General features: G+C 31.1%; 2 protein-coding genes across 3 annotated transcripts; one reads left to right on the forward strand and one right to left on the reverse strand.

Moving 5' to 3' along the window:
• The first annotated feature begins 110 nt into the window (after positions 1-110).
• pkaap (A-kinase anchoring protein pkaap) lies at positions 111-3,994 on the forward strand. The gene is made up of 10 exons (XM_011495545.1): positions 111-135; positions 1,178-1,686; positions 2,017-2,315; positions 2,399-2,522; positions 2,600-2,736; positions 2,807-2,957; positions 3,033-3,147; positions 3,221-3,392; positions 3,580-3,712; positions 3,787-3,994. The coding sequence occupies exons 1-10, from the start codon at positions 111-113 to the stop codon at positions 3,874-3,876; spliced, it is 1,755 nt and encodes a 584-aa protein (XP_011493847.1). The 3' UTR covers positions 3,877-3,994.
• LOC105368857 (G-protein coupled receptor 143) lies at positions 3,804-7,706 on the reverse strand. Of its 2 annotated transcripts, XM_011507986.1 has the most exons (7): positions 7,482-7,706; positions 6,394-6,505; positions 6,224-6,318; positions 5,981-6,159; positions 5,586-5,913; positions 5,239-5,490; positions 3,804-3,881 (listed from the first exon to the last, which is right to left on the reverse strand). In XM_011507986.1, the coding sequence occupies exons 1-6, from the start codon at positions 7,629-7,631 to the stop codon at positions 5,266-5,268; spliced, it is 1,089 nt and encodes a 362-aa protein (XP_011506288.1). In that variant the 5' UTR covers positions 7,632-7,706; the 3' UTR covers positions 3,804-3,881; positions 5,239-5,265. The 2 variants fall into 2 exon arrangements, with proteins under 2 accessions (XP_011506288.1, XP_011506289.1); XM_011507987.1 differs by lacking the exon at positions 3,804-3,881 and having other exon boundaries at positions 5,238-5,490.
• Positions 7,707-15,281: the final 7,575 nt, after the last annotated feature.

Here is a 15,281-nt window from a genome sequence, read left to right on the forward strand (position 1 = left end):
GCTATGAAAATCCGTGGCGCTCGGGTAACTGAAGAGGAAGCGAGCGGAGCATCAGCGACAATCACCCTGTCAACTCGGCTCGTTTACGATGATTCGCGACCTCGCACACGATGCTGCAGTTCTTTAAAAAAGCTGGTAATGAAAGGCTTAGATCTAAACGATCGTTATAAATCTAAAGGATCGTTGCGCGATTGGTCCGCGGGGGTTAAGGGGGGTCACATAACCTCGCTCGAGCACACTCGTGACCCCATTGTTTATGTACTTGTTGACTGTTTAACAGGGCATTGCATCTCGTGGTCGATAAGTCGATTCTTTTCGCCCCGGTAAATGACTATTTCAAGTGATGGAAATGAAATCTCGGATATGCTGCTAACGTATAGTTAACCTGCTTTTTCCCCCTATCTTCCCCCAAGGATTATCGCCCAATTTTCCATCGCTTCTTTCGTTAATTCTCTCTTGGCAATTTTGTTGAGTAGCCAATAAAAATACTTTCGATATCATCTCGGTTCTTTTCATTATTTCTTCGTTGCGTAGTTATAATTATTTTCTTACTATTTTACTCTATTAGTAACAAGTATTTCACTATTTGATATAATAATTTCATTCTTTTATTATTGTGAATTACATGTTTTAGAAACTAACCTAATATTATTGGCCCTTCTTGTTTAATCATTAATTTTGCTTTTAATCCCCTTCGCTTGATTTCTCCAATCGTTTAGATTCAAGAAAGTTGTATACAACAAGTGGCTAAACGAACGATGGTAAATTTGTTGAAATAAAAATTTTGTCAGTTAAAAATTCATGCTTATATTCCATAATTCTGTTAACGACATTGCATTCTAAATATTGCAATAACTTTCACGAGTAAAGACGTCGAGTCCTGTTTTGTATCTATAATTTTTATTAAAATAAATTTTTATACAAGAGTTTATATCATTATCAAAATACATTAGGACTTCTTCCTTCTATATTTTTATATTATAAAAGTATTACCATATATTTAAATAAGTTTTGCAGTTAATAGCTACCATTTACATTACAATTTGATAATAATAATAAACATTACTTGATTAATAATTGCTTGCTAATAATAGCAATTCCAACTATTGTCTTAAATAATTTAAATTTATTTGTAAAAATTTTTTTTATTAACACTTTTCTATATTATTCTTTATAGGATATAAAGATAAAGTTAGATCCTTGCACAATTCGCTAAAAAATTCTCATAGATCAAAAGAGTCAAAAGAAGATGGGACTGTGGGTACTTCCTTGGTGGCAGTACCAAACACATTATGCAGCTTCGAGGCGGAAGAGGAAGATTATAAATTCGAAAATGGAAAAACTCAAATTAACACCTTCTGTTCGCGTCTCTCCAAATCATTACCTGAAATACTGACAGACAAAAGTGCTCTTGACTATTTCATCCAATTTATGGATGCAAAGAAGGAAGTAACACTGATTAAATTTTGGTTAGAAATTGAGTGTCTTTACAATGTTTATTGTACTCCAGAATCTTTAGAAAATAAGAATGACGTTATTAGGGATTATAAAGAGCTTATAAATTATACAAATAATTCAGAGAATATCGATAACTGTGCGTGCAGTATAATATCTACCAGCATCAGTGATTTTGAAATTGATGCTTTATCGTTAGATAGCAGTGTAAATAGTACAGAACAGGGTTTGGTAAGTCGACAATCTCTCATCTTTTTTCGATTTTTGTGATTATTTGTAATTGTTTTTTTACATTTGAATGAATAAATCGACGGATGCATTATGGGAAACTTTATTTTTTAATAAAAGTTTATTGTAATAAATTTAATTTATATATATAGATATAGATAGATAGATATCACATAAAAATAATTAAAATTATCAAGAAATATCGATTAATGACATTGAGCCTGCTTATTCTCATAATTTATTTTTGTTTGGCCAAATGATTTATCAAGTACTCCATGTACATTTCATTATATTAATGTATTTTTTTTTTTATACAAAAAAAAAAAAAAAAAGGCATTGCAGAGTCCCACGAATGAGACGAAATCAAATTCCAATTTGCCAAAGATGTGTCCAATAGTAAACGATAATTGCAAAAGAAATTTAAAATTTGGAGAATGTAAGGCTTCGTCATTATATCAGGATTTACTGCGCATATATAGGAAATATCTTGCAAAAGGTATGCACGAATTGAATTATATAACTGCAGAATTGAAAGTAAGCATAGAAAGCGTCATAATTGACGAAAACGTCAAACTTCTACTTCAATACTTAACCGATGCACAGAAAATAGTTTATACACTATTAGAAAATGTGTAAGTCATAAAATTACAAAATATGATTGTATTTCATAGAACTTTTTATTGAAATATAAGACTTTATAGAAATGTTCTTTCAGGTATGTAAATGACTTTTTAAGAAGCGATTTTCATTGCAAACATCAAATTGACGTTTTGACTAGTGGATATGTGCAATTAACGGACATATTGTACAATGAAACGGCCTTCTTCTATTTTATGGAGGTAATGTACGAATAATTTAATATAATTGTTAAAATATTAAAATAAAATTATATATAATAAGAATAAACTATGTATAGTTCATGGAAATAGAGAATAAAAGAGAATTGTTGGATTTTTGGATGACTGCTATGAATTACAAGCAAAATTTAATGGAGAAAGGGGATTCGGTGGATTATGCCGAGGCTCAAACCGATGCTCTCATTATATATGACAAGTGAGTCAAAAAATTACATAGTCTGCGAACCCATTGCATTTAACATTTATTCACATACTCCTATTTCTAGGTATTTTAGTCTACAGGCTACAATGCCATTAGGTTTTAGCGATAGAATTCGTTTTGCAGTCGAGCAAAATATTTGTCAAGAGGATGGAAAGGGTCCTCAGTCCGACTGTTTCGATCGTCCATGCTGGATTATTTACAATTTCTTAAACAGAGTCAGTTAATTCATATTATACGGAGTAATATCTTTAACGATAAAAATAATAATACATAATATTATTTATTTGTAGTATTATCTTCCAACTTTTTTACAATCGCAATTATTTTATAAGTATTTATCGGAGTTGATTAACAGTGTTCAGAGTAGTAATTATCCTGTTTTCCATCCACCACTGAGAAAAACAGGTATATTATTATTGTTAAATAAATATTTGATTCGCGATATGGCAATTAAATCTAATATTAATTTGAATGACAGAATCGGACTGCAGTAGTGAAATAAGCTGTGCGAGTAATGTAACGAGTCCAATTCAGAATAATAGCGATGAGAAAAAGCAGACAAAATATGGCCTATCGATTAATGGAGGAATGAATATCGATACTAAACAACTATATGATCCTGATTCCTTATGGAGAAGAAATAAGTGCAGGTACATAACTTCTTTTTTTTTTTTTTTTTTTTTTTTTTTTTTTTTTTTTTTTTTTTTTTTTTTTTTTTTTTTTTTTTTTTTTTTTTTTTTTTTTTTTTTTTTTTTTGTTATTTTTTATTAAACATCGATGACTAAGCCCAGCACGAAGTATCTTTTTTATAATTTCAATTTCAATTTCAATTTTTAGTTTAAGCGTGGGCTACGTTGACAATTTAGGAAGATTCGTTACGGAAATCGAGCCCGATCCATGTCGTAAAAATGATAAACAATCGCGATTATCACGAGCTGTTAAAAGACTGGTGCATATCGAACAAGACAAAGTAAGTGTGACAGTATTATTTATTTAAATTCAAAAGGCCATCGAATGTGGCGGTAAATCCATTGATCTGCTTAGGCAAAGGAAGAGTCTGCATGGAAAATTGCTGAAATGATTGTGCGCGATGTCACATCCTTGACTCTTGGTGCTAGCGATCTTCCATCCTGAAAGGACTGACCAAAATTTCCCTACTAAGTAAGATTTCTCTTGAATCTCTCTTTATTAACGTTATGTTTCATAAAAGTGTGTAAAACATCGTATTTGTTCGTTTTAACGAGATATGCAGCGTAATATGCATAATATTTTTGAAAAATCTTACCCAATAAGGATTGTCTAAGCATTAAACAATAACATACACTTATCAGTAGTTTTTAAATACAGTGTAGCGCAACATAATTTCGTATCTCGATGCTTGTAAATCTTATCTCGATACCTTCTATAATTGGAATTTTTATATTTTTTTAAAGCCACCTTAATTTATGAAGCATAAACGAAAAATCGATATTCGTTATGATAAAGCACTTCCAATAAAATGAGATTATTTTAAAGTATTCCTATATGTAATAAGATACGGTAATTATTAAAATTTCAAATGACTTCATTATTATATTTAGTCCATTAGTAGTACATGAGTTCTCTTGTAAATGCTGAAGTAAGGATACAAAAAGATGAACCTAGCATGATCTAGATCGCTATTTATATTATTGCGATAAATCATTTGTCATACGCACATAATTTAAACTTGGTCATTCGATCAATTATTTTTGTCGATAAGTTATCGGTTCACTACTTTAAAATATTACGACACTATTGATCATTAGAAATGATTATAAAATACTTCTATAATGAACTACTACTATACGAATGGATATTACAGTTAAATTAATTCGCATTAAAGTAAACAAAAATTAAGAAAATCTATTTTCTTAGGAATACATTTTTACATGGTGCTGTTTTATGGACGGCGGTTTCACTTGTAATTAAATCATTTGTAAAGCGACGACAAATGAATTTAAAAGTGTAAATTCTTGTACATAGTACGCTCGTTTTTACCTTTATTATACTTAAAAATTTATAAATAATTATTAAAATATCAATCATAAATAATGGCAGTCACAACATAATCTGCAAACTGTACAAAAGTTATTATGTATTTTTATGTATATAACTTGTAAAAACAAAAAAAAAACAAAAAAAAAACCAAAAAAAAAACAACAATTGTGATTATTATCGGATCGAAGAGAATAAAATATGTAAGAGAATGTAATATGTAATTCTGTACATATTCTTCCTTCAATGATTAACAATGAACTTTTCTAATTTCATTTCCTAAGTTTTCTATTCTTCTTCTTTCATCTTTTTTAATTATTTAATTATGCATTTTGTCTTCGTTTCTAAATGAGAGGCATGCGCGCGTGCGTTAACAATGATTTTCATTCGAGTTTTTCCTTTTAAATTCATAAATTATAAATACAAGGTTAATTATAAAAAAAAAATAAAAAAAAATAAAAATTGCATGCTAATGCTTACGATCGAATCTATTGGGTATCACAGTCATTACAATGATGACGAACCATTTATGCTTATGTGCGAGGTGCATCGGTATTGTGGATTAAGTAACGGAGACGATTCGGTCAGTTCCGAGCTGTCGTCACTACTACCAAAGTAGTTTGATCTCAGTATTTTGAGCTTATAACACCATTCTAATCGAAATGACTCTCGCCTACCCCATCTCTTGTAAACGAGAGCATTTAAAAATGCCTGAAGAGGATTTGTAACCGCCTATTTTGGAGAGAGAAAAAAAAATTACATTTTTCACTTACGTAGTCGCGAGGAGTTTAAAATTTTTCACAAACAAAGCCGCCAACGGTACTCACCATAATGTACCAAAGAATAATGATTACTTGAACGGGCAATTGAAACCATAGAGTCCAGAGGAGAATTCCGTTAAGTAAGTTCGGTATCCAGCAAACATAATAAACGATATTAGTCATCGCAAATTTTAATCTAATGGCATGAACGAGCTTCCTTTCTCTACTGGTCATCTGTGCCATACTACAAATCACGACTTTCTTCATATCTTTCGTCGACGACATGTACAATACAGGATTGACGATCATGACGATAGCAAGAAGAACGTAAGTAGCGCAATAATTGGGGAGAATACGAAGTATTGTCGACGATAATGAAGTTAAGCTGTGACAACTGATATGGAAAATCGCATTAAATATTAAGTGAATGTTGTTTATTGGAAAAATTTTTAACGACTTACTTGGCATCCGGGACGTACAATATCGTAAGACCAAATATCGTGAGAATCGCCGGGCATATCCAAGCAAAAATATGATACAAAAATGGTCGGCCAACTTTTTCACCTAATAATAATTTCATATCGATTGCGTAGCACAAAGTCCAAATCCAAGTGGACATGTAAAAGTACTGTGTCCATGCCTACAATGAAATTCCATCGCAATTATAAAAATCGAACAAAATTATTGCCAAGAGAAAAGCTTACGGATGAAATAGCACAAAATACTACATTGGACGTGTCATCTTCCATTGGCATTATTGACCGAAAGTTCATCCATAACGCCGATCTAATAAATACACCTGATGATCGAATGGAAGATTTTTTTTGTTAATTTTTATCAGTATTTTATAATAAAGAAGTTAAGTTTCGTGTACCTAGCGAGGCTAGAAGATCAGCAACCGCCAGCCATACGATAATTTCTCGGCCCCTGGATGCAGAAGAGCTTTGCCATCCGTGCGAAAAGTTCAATTGTTGACGCGGTAATACCTGTAAATTTGCCAAATTGTCAAATCATTGATAACTTTATATTATAAGATGCGCAGCACTTCATACGCGAGTCAATACAGGAAGAAGCGTAGTGACATTTTTTATAGCTTTACATTTAATCACTTTATGCACATTATAAATAATAGATATAATAATTTAATAAAATTTAAATAATATTTTAAATATAAGCAATTGAAAAGTTATTTGAAGGGCAATAATATTTTTATTCTTTATTTGATATTTTTGCGTTGTAATGTTGTAATGCACTATGAATATCATTAAAAAATGTATTGGTAATTTCATTATTTTTTGTAGTAATATTAGCTTTTCCTTAGTTTAAAATTAATGATTTAAAATTTGGAGTAAAAAAAATCATTAATGTTATTTTATCTTGTAATTGTAGAGTTTTTTTTTTTTTTTTTTTTTTTTTTTTTTTTTTTTTTAATCAATTTTATGCGATTATACTTTATTTGTTTGTAAACACTTCAAATTTTATCGGTAGGTATTTTAGCATTTAAAGAAGATACAGCATTTTACAAATTAAAAATTATCACAAATTTTTTTCACATAACGATATTTGGCATGATGTAAATGTCAAAACTATTCAACAATTAAGACTTTCTTCGCATCGAATGAAAATTTCAGCTTGAAATTATGAATGAGGAAGTAATTGTATCGAACGAGATATCGTTAATGTTCCGTCTCTGTGGCTATAATTCTACCCCACCCCCCTCTCTCTCTTTCTCACTCTCTCTCTCTCTCTCTCTCTCTCTCTCTCTCACTCTATCGCTATCTCCCTAACTGACCAACGCAATCAAATCTATTTCCCATGTATCGAGGACGGAGCTCGACAAACCTAGTGATAAATAATTCGTAATCAATCGAAGAGAGAGAGAGAGAGAGAGAGAGAGAGATGTACATCCACGACCGTATGAAGTAGGAGATAATGAGCGGTCCAGGAGAGCGACCGAGTCACCTGGTAAATGGCCCCGAGCATGCCGATCGACGACGATACCATGCACACGGTATTGTAGGCATCCGTATTAAACTCCTCCATCATGTCAAGGGCCATGTCGCTTCGGTTCGTGTGGTGACAGCAGAACGTCTGTATGGTCGGGTCGGCCATGGTCTCGACTTCCGGTTCCACGCTCGTCGAATCGGCTCCCCGAACTTCAGCGATAAGGGCCGATCTCGATCTATCTCACACCGCGCCCCTCCTCACCTCTCCCACACCCTCTACCTCGCACCTCCCGTTCCCACCGATTCCCTTCGATGTCTATTACAAGACCAAAGACCCACGTGCCACCCAACGCGATTACACCTCGCTGGTCGAGCCCAGAGCTGCTGAACACTCGCAACCCCGTGAGCCTACTACGGAACTTCCCTTCCAGTGATCTTCGAGAGTGTTTCCATTGTTCGCCAGAGTCACCGCTGCTTGGCCATTATTCCCTCCTCCTCCTCCACTCCACCCTTACCCACCCCTCAACAACAACAACAACAACAACAACAATACGATCTTAATTGCGGAGCGCGCGAAGATACGGATCTGAGATTTATCTTAATGTGTCGATTCGGTTTGGCGCTGTGAGCCCAGCAGGCAGCCCCGCGGGCTGATCGAGGCAATGATCGATAGAGTCCTTTTGCATATTAATCGCTTATCGTCGCGATTGCTGGCCGTGATCGTGACGAGTGGCAGCGGACGATGGCAGCCGTACCTACGCGATAACGTGCATTGCCTCTGGCTCGGTAACTCCTCATCGCGAGTGCGGGTACGTTGCTTTGAGCGCCGGCACTTAAAAATCCAGGCAGATGAGCTTGCCGGAGGACACCCCTTACGTAACGGAGTGATGACGTAAGTGGCTCGGGCCACCGAGCGAGAGAGCGCGTTTCAGCATCCGGCCGATTTTTCAATGAGCGCGAGTCGACGCGATGAGCGCGGTGAGCGACGACTAGATTCCTTGGCTCCACGCGGAGAAGCCCGTCCCATGGCAGAGGTCCGGGATAGACTGAGTCGTCGTCGAAGTAGCGAGGGGATTCCCCGTGGCCGCGCTCGTATGTTCGTCTCGTCCGAGGCGATCGCCGCTGCCACCGCCACCGTCGTCGCCGCTGCCGTGAAACCCGATAAGACTTAGGCCGTTGGCCGTCTCTTGTCTCCCCCACCCCCAGCCCCCGCCCCCGCGCTTTACCGCGATTATTAGTATTGCTGAAGCATGGAAGCCGTATCGATAACTCGGGGCGGGGGGAGAGGGAGGGTCACTTTAGACAAGCAGCGACAACCGAAGCGATCGCTCGAGTTTCGCTTACCCTTGTGCACGAGGGGCCTCGGCGCGCGACGCCGACGTTCTTTTCGACTTTTCCCGAGACTTCCATTGCTCCGAGTGTTCGGTATTATTATTGGAGGCTCACTTATATTATAATATCGATTAAGTTCCTCTTGGTGCTATTGTTGTTGATGGAAAAAAAAAAAAAATTATCTGTCTGCTCATGCCGTGATAGGGCTCAATTGTAGTTATTGTATTCCTTCGATTCATGTAGTAATTTGTGATCCAAGTGGTGTTTCCTGATGAAAACATTAATACGTCGGAGCTAAACGAATGGCTATTTTTAAGTTTCGTGATTTTTACTTTAGATTACAAATAATTAATATATGGTGAAAGGAAAAAGGAAAAGTATTCGCGTATTTGCCAACATAGGGACAATACGAAAATTCAGGGTACGCTGTGTGTCATATACCTTCTTAAAATATTTGTGTGAACAAAAGTAAATTATGTATCGAATTGGGCTTACGTTATGATGATATATAAGACTTTATTATCTCACACTCTAAAACAATTATAATTTTTTTAAGCATTCATTATGGGTATTACTTCGGTATTACTTTAGTTCAGGATTACTTTAGCAGGAAGATTAGTAAAGAAATAAAAATTCCTTATTATTTAATTAGTCAAATACGACCTAATAATTATAATAATAGTAATAAAATTAACTTTTATCAAGGTTGTATAATGTAAGGTTAAATAGTACATTGGCTGTGAAAAGTTTTTTTTTTTTTTTTTTTTTTTTTCAATTCATATAGAATATTTATAATTAATATTTATTATAAGAATATTTCAGAAAATCGGCGACAATTATTTGTTCTTATTTCTTGTTAATCTCTTCTACAACAAGATTAAATTTATCAAAAACTTGATCATTATTATCTTTTAATTAGGGTTGTTTTTATGAAACTTCTCCTACGTATAGTAAAATTGGTAAGAATCAATGAATATAAAAGGATTCGATATAAATAAAACAATAGTACGTACTATGAAAGTCGACGCGATGAGTCTGAAAAAGAATTTTAGCCCTTCTACTATTCATTTTCAATGATTTTATTAAACTGACTACGCGAATCTGTACAACATTTAAATTGAATAAAGAATGCAAGCAATAATATGTAGCCGCCACATGTTTTATGATTATGTATATATATATATATATATATATATATATAATATAATAAACAATCACCATGAATATTTTTACGCTTATATTGTGATATGTGGAAATGATAAGAGCACGTTGTACTCAATTTGGAAATTGAAATGTACGTTTCTACAGGCTTTCCCGACACTTAAAGAAACTCGGAATGTCCACGCGACCACAGGTCGATACATTGGAGTTCTACACATTTCTGCGGTGGTAAGTTACAACTGGGGAGAGGCTCGACTTTTATCGAGGATGCGCTCGAATAAAATCACTTGCTTAATCACCACGAAGATCAGCGCGCGTCTTTGCTGCGAAGATATGAGGTGAACGATCGAAAGGGCATTGGTTGATTTGTCGATGTTTTGCCGATTATTTTGAGGAACTAATGGATTGCAGCAGTCAGTCACTGACATTCAACGTACTTTCCAACGACATATGCCAAAACAATATAAGACGGCAGATTCGACTTAGCATATGCAATTGTTGTAACTTTATTCGGACGCTGCAATGATTGTTTTCAATGATTGTAAATGGACTATTGAAATTATTACGACTGTGAACGATATTTACGAATGCGATTTACTCATTAATTTTATAATTAACATAATGCTTTGTTTATTTTTACAATTATTTATTATAATGTTCACGCAATGATGAAGAATATTGTTGAGACGAGCATATTTTATAAGTCACGTGACTAAACAAATGGATGATATTTTATCAAGGAATCTCATGTGCCGCATACGTAACGCTCGTTGTAAGGACTTGAATTAGAAAATTTAATACTTGTACATGATTTTTTTTTTAGATAACTTGCCCTGTAATTCGTTGTTTTGCGTATCTGTTAAATCAATTGAAATAAAGTGATTATGAAAAATTTACATGGAATTAAAAAAAAATTTCACGTAATAAAAATATTTTTATTATTAAACATCTAACGAATATCAATTATACAATTAAAAACATTAATTATTATTGTGATTATTGAAAAATATAGTCTTTATAATATGCACAATATGTCAATATTGAATAAGGAGGTTATTTTATTGTTAATCTTAAGTTAAACTGAAAAATGAGAAGTATTACTTCAAATATAATCGACAAGCAATAGTCGCTCAAATATATATATTACTTTCAACTTCAACTTCATTTAATAAAAATGCATTATCTTACATTTTTAAATAGCCATGTGTACATGCACAAACGATATCGTTCAATTCAAAATTCAATCATAAGAGAATCAGTTTGCATAAATCTGTTTTAACAAATAAATATAGAAAAGCGTAAATATTCATATACACTCGTACGCGCGCCCATACGCAACATACACCCACACACATAGATAAATGTACATAAATAATGAGATTAGAAATTAGAATATCAAATTTAAAAAAACAATAAATATATTTACTAACACGACAATACATAATATATAGTATAAAAATTCTAATAAATGTCGATAATTATTGATAGAATTTTATACTACTAGTTTTTTTTTTTTTTTTTTTTTTTTTTTTTTTTTTTTTAATCAATAAAAATCAAATGTGTAGAATATTTCGATAAATTCGTATTAATGCAAATATTTTCGATATTATTATTATATTCAACGATTGAAATGCGATAAACGTATTTATTATACAATAACTTATAAAGAATTTTATACGACTTGTATAATAATAGCTATTCATGGATTTTCCATTTTTAAAGAGAAATCATTGCAAGCATTATAAAATTAGAAAGTAAATTGAAGATTCTTCAAAGAAAAGCTCGTTTTATAAACTTTATATACTTTAATGCTTGTAAACAAATATCTAATTGTATAAACAAATGAAGCTCAATTCGGTATTACACTCTCATAATGTAAAAAACCGTAACAAGAAGCATTAATCAACTACAATAATTTGTAAATTCAAAGAAAAAATTGTTAAATGAAATTTTTTTTTATTTAAAATTTCAATTAACACAGTAAGAAAGTAATATTATGCCAACCAAAATTAAACTTTATTACTTATTAAAAATTGAATTTCATTAAAGTATATTATTCATAATTACTGCAAATCACGAATATGATTTAAATTAAATATAAAAATTTAAATGACCATTATTAAGTTTTCATAAATAATAATGAAATGCAATTGTATTTTACGACTTTAGAAAATACTCAATATAATCACAATAATAATTATTTGATGCTTTGTGTTAGAAAATTTTTATAAATTTATCTAGAAATCATTAGAATACTGTTATCAATAATATGATAAATTAATCGGTCGAACTTAATCATAATTAATTATTTTTTAATGGAGAGATCGATAAACTATGAAAAACTGATAATTGATAAGACTTTTAAGAAGATTTGTAAGTCAACATATTGAAGGTCAGTGTGGCTAATCATTATAAAATCATAATATATATATATACATATTTTTTTTTTTTTTTTTTTTTTTAATCTATTTGAATAACTATATAATTTAGATTCCTCCTTACTCCTCTTTACTTGTGATAATCCCAGGAAAAGTACAATTTAAATCCTATTCGATAGATAAAAATGACTACGTCGGTATTATTGGATTTTCTAAAAATAATTCAGCAATAATTTTCATTTCGTATAGATTTAAAAGTTTTTGTTTTGTAAGATTTATAGATTTAGAAAATAAATTAAATAATTTGGTATTTTTAATTTTTAAAATATTGACAAAAGTGACAGAAAACAGATAAGTAATGGAAAGCTAAATTGAATGATAAAGAAAATATTTATTTAACATTTTTATTAATGATATAAAATTCTACAAATTGGAATAAACATTCTTCCAATAAAAAATAAGAATAGATTATGAATTATAAATATCAGTAATAAATAATTAGACAATTCAATTTATGATAAGAATCCGTTATTGTTGATTAGAAAATAATTTTTAAAATACATCATTTTCATTAGAACTACCATAAGCACAATTTTCTTAAAATTTGTAAAAAATAATGTTAAACTGAATTATATTGATAATTTGATGAAGTGAAGCATGGGTTTTAAAAGTAAATATCCATAAGCACTGATTAAACAGTTATTAATTATATCATTTGTTTCAAGATAATTTTTTAGTTTATTTGTGAAACTACCATAGTACATCATAAATTATTTTCAATTCAATTATCACCTAAGTTTTGTTTATTATTATTATTGTTATTGCTCTTAATATATGGTATATATATAGGTAAATTGTTGGTAGGAATGCGCCTTATCGCTGTATGATAATTAATACAAAAAAGTGTAAGTAAATAATATCAAGACGAATTTTATTTAAAAAAAGTATTTTTATTTATAAATTTAGATTTATAACTGTTTGTATTAAAAATTATAATTCATCCAATGTAAAGAATCCTTTAAGTTTTTCTAATGAAGAATCCACCAGGATTTGTCTTGATAATAATTCTTCATTTCTGACATTAGCAATATCAAACGAATTAACGTTAAATGTTTAATAGATTTTTATTAAATTAATTAACAATAGATGTTATATGTAATGTATTTTAAAACAATATTTTTATTATATTTAATAATAATTATTTAGGTATTAAATTAAAATTCCAAATAAATAATTTACTTTTAAAAGTAAGAGGAAAAAACATATTATTACTTACCTGCTTTCCTCGAACTCAACAATTTTTCCACACTGACCGCTTATGTCTAGCCAATAACATGTAGAACTATCGATTTGGGTAGATTTATGTTATTTATGTGAACACGGAGTTGTAATAAATCATTACTACATTCATTGTATGTGCATCAGCATATCCAAATATTCTACGTTATTGATCTGAAAATGCACATACTTATAAATATTGTTTTTAAATTATTTGAATAATTGTAGATTATACTTACAAGTATATGTGTGTAGTGTACTAAATTACGAAAAAGACGTAAAAAAGAAAAAAGAAAAAAAAAAAGGCAACATGATAAATGACTAAATTCGCGCTATTTACAGTCACAATTATCACTCGATCAAAATAAATACAAACATTAACAACAAAGAATTTTAAGTTTTTTTTTGCTTTCTACGTTTTTACGTTTGTCATATTTATCATGAAAATTTATTTGAATACGTCTAATCAACAAGATTTCTTTTGCACATTTATTGTTTGGGTGAAAATTGCCGTTTTAAAAGTTCCCGATAATATTGAATTATCGATTTGATAAAGTATTAACAGATTATTAACGGCTCTCTGCAATTGAAATAAAAAAATTGATTCTAGATGAGCCCGTTATTATTCATAGATTATACTACACGTAGATTAAAATGATAATATTGGAAATGGGATAAAAATAAATGGAAGTATAGTATAATAAATAATATATTTGGGTATACAATTGACACTTGGCGTTAATAAAGCTTGAAAATAAATTTTTAACTTAGTTTCTGATATTAATAATTGACGTAGATACCATATTGACGATTGCCGATTAAATATCGGGAGAATTACAAATTAAAAATATAAATAATATGGTTAAATGTAAATTTAATCATCTTATTTAATTATCGATCTATTACTTTCGATTATGTTCCAATTAATTATTTGTATTTACATCTACCTATATAGTATATATTATCCGCCCATACGCTTTTTGTCCTCATTCCATAGTTTTTTTATTATTATTTTTGTGCGCGCGCGCGTGCGTGCGTGCGTGTGTGTAGTTTGTGCTGACAAACAGGCAAATGTTCTCAATAAACGCTCGTTTTAAGTACATTATAAGCTCAAAGCTACTCGGTTTCTCATATTTTTTTACAAAAATCTTCGTTGAAGCGTACTTTCGTACAACAGTTATTGCTATGGGGTATGTAGAAAATTTCTTAACCATTTGTAAATTTATAGCATAGACAATAAGTAATTGTAAGCTGTGTTTATAAAAGAATTTATAACCAAATGGATAAGATAAAAAGCAATACTCCTTTTTCTACGTATAAGATCATTTATTTTAGTTGGTATAATTATCATACCTTACGAATTATACTGAAGTGTCGTAATAACAATACGTCATTTTATGCTGGCCTACCTGCGCATTATTATCCTGGTTAAGGATCTTAAGCTTCTTAACCTGCATAGGGAATGCATAATAATATTAAGGGATAAGCACATAACGTAGGCTTACTTTGTTTCGTTTCATCTATTTTTCCATTTAAAACGTTGAATTTTCCTATAATTAAATATATAGATCGTATGTGTGAATTTACAGCCTCGAGCGCTTTTGTTCATCCATGTTTAAACGCAACATTTAAACTAATTTTCTACCCACTTAATTTTCTTATTATTA

This window comes from Ceratosolen solmsi, unplaced genomic scaffold (assembly GCF_000503995.2).
Source record: "Ceratosolen solmsi marchali unplaced genomic scaffold, CerSol_1.0 scaffold1, whole genome shotgun sequence".
NCBI lineage: Eukaryota > Metazoa > Arthropoda > Insecta > Hymenoptera > Agaonidae > Ceratosolen > Ceratosolen solmsi.

Excerpts from the sequence above, each read along its gene's own strand:
- pkaap (XM_011495545.1), top strand. The coding sequence starts at position 111 with ATGCTGCAGTTCTTTAAAAAAGCTG. Across the intron at positions 136-1,177 it reads GCAGTTCTTTAAAAAAGCTG|GATATAAAGATAAAGTTAGA; the intron begins GTAATGAAAGGC and ends TATTCTTTATAG. Across the intron at positions 1,687-2,016 it reads ATAGTACAGAACAGGGTTTG|GCATTGCAGAGTCCCACGAA; the intron begins GTAAGTCGACAA and ends AAAAAAAAAAAG.
- LOC105368857 (XM_011507986.1), bottom strand. The coding sequence starts at position 7,631 with ATGGCCGACCCGACCATACAGACGTTCTGCTGTCACCACACGAACCGA. Across the intron at positions 6,506-7,481 it reads TGCTCGGGGCCATTTACCAG|GTATTACCGCGTCAACAATT; the intron begins GTGACTCGGTCG and ends GCAAATTTACAG. Across the intron at positions 5,914-5,980 it reads TTGTACGTCCCGGATGCCAA|TTGTCACAGCTTAACTTCAT; the intron begins GTAAGTCGTTAA and ends TTTCCATATCAG.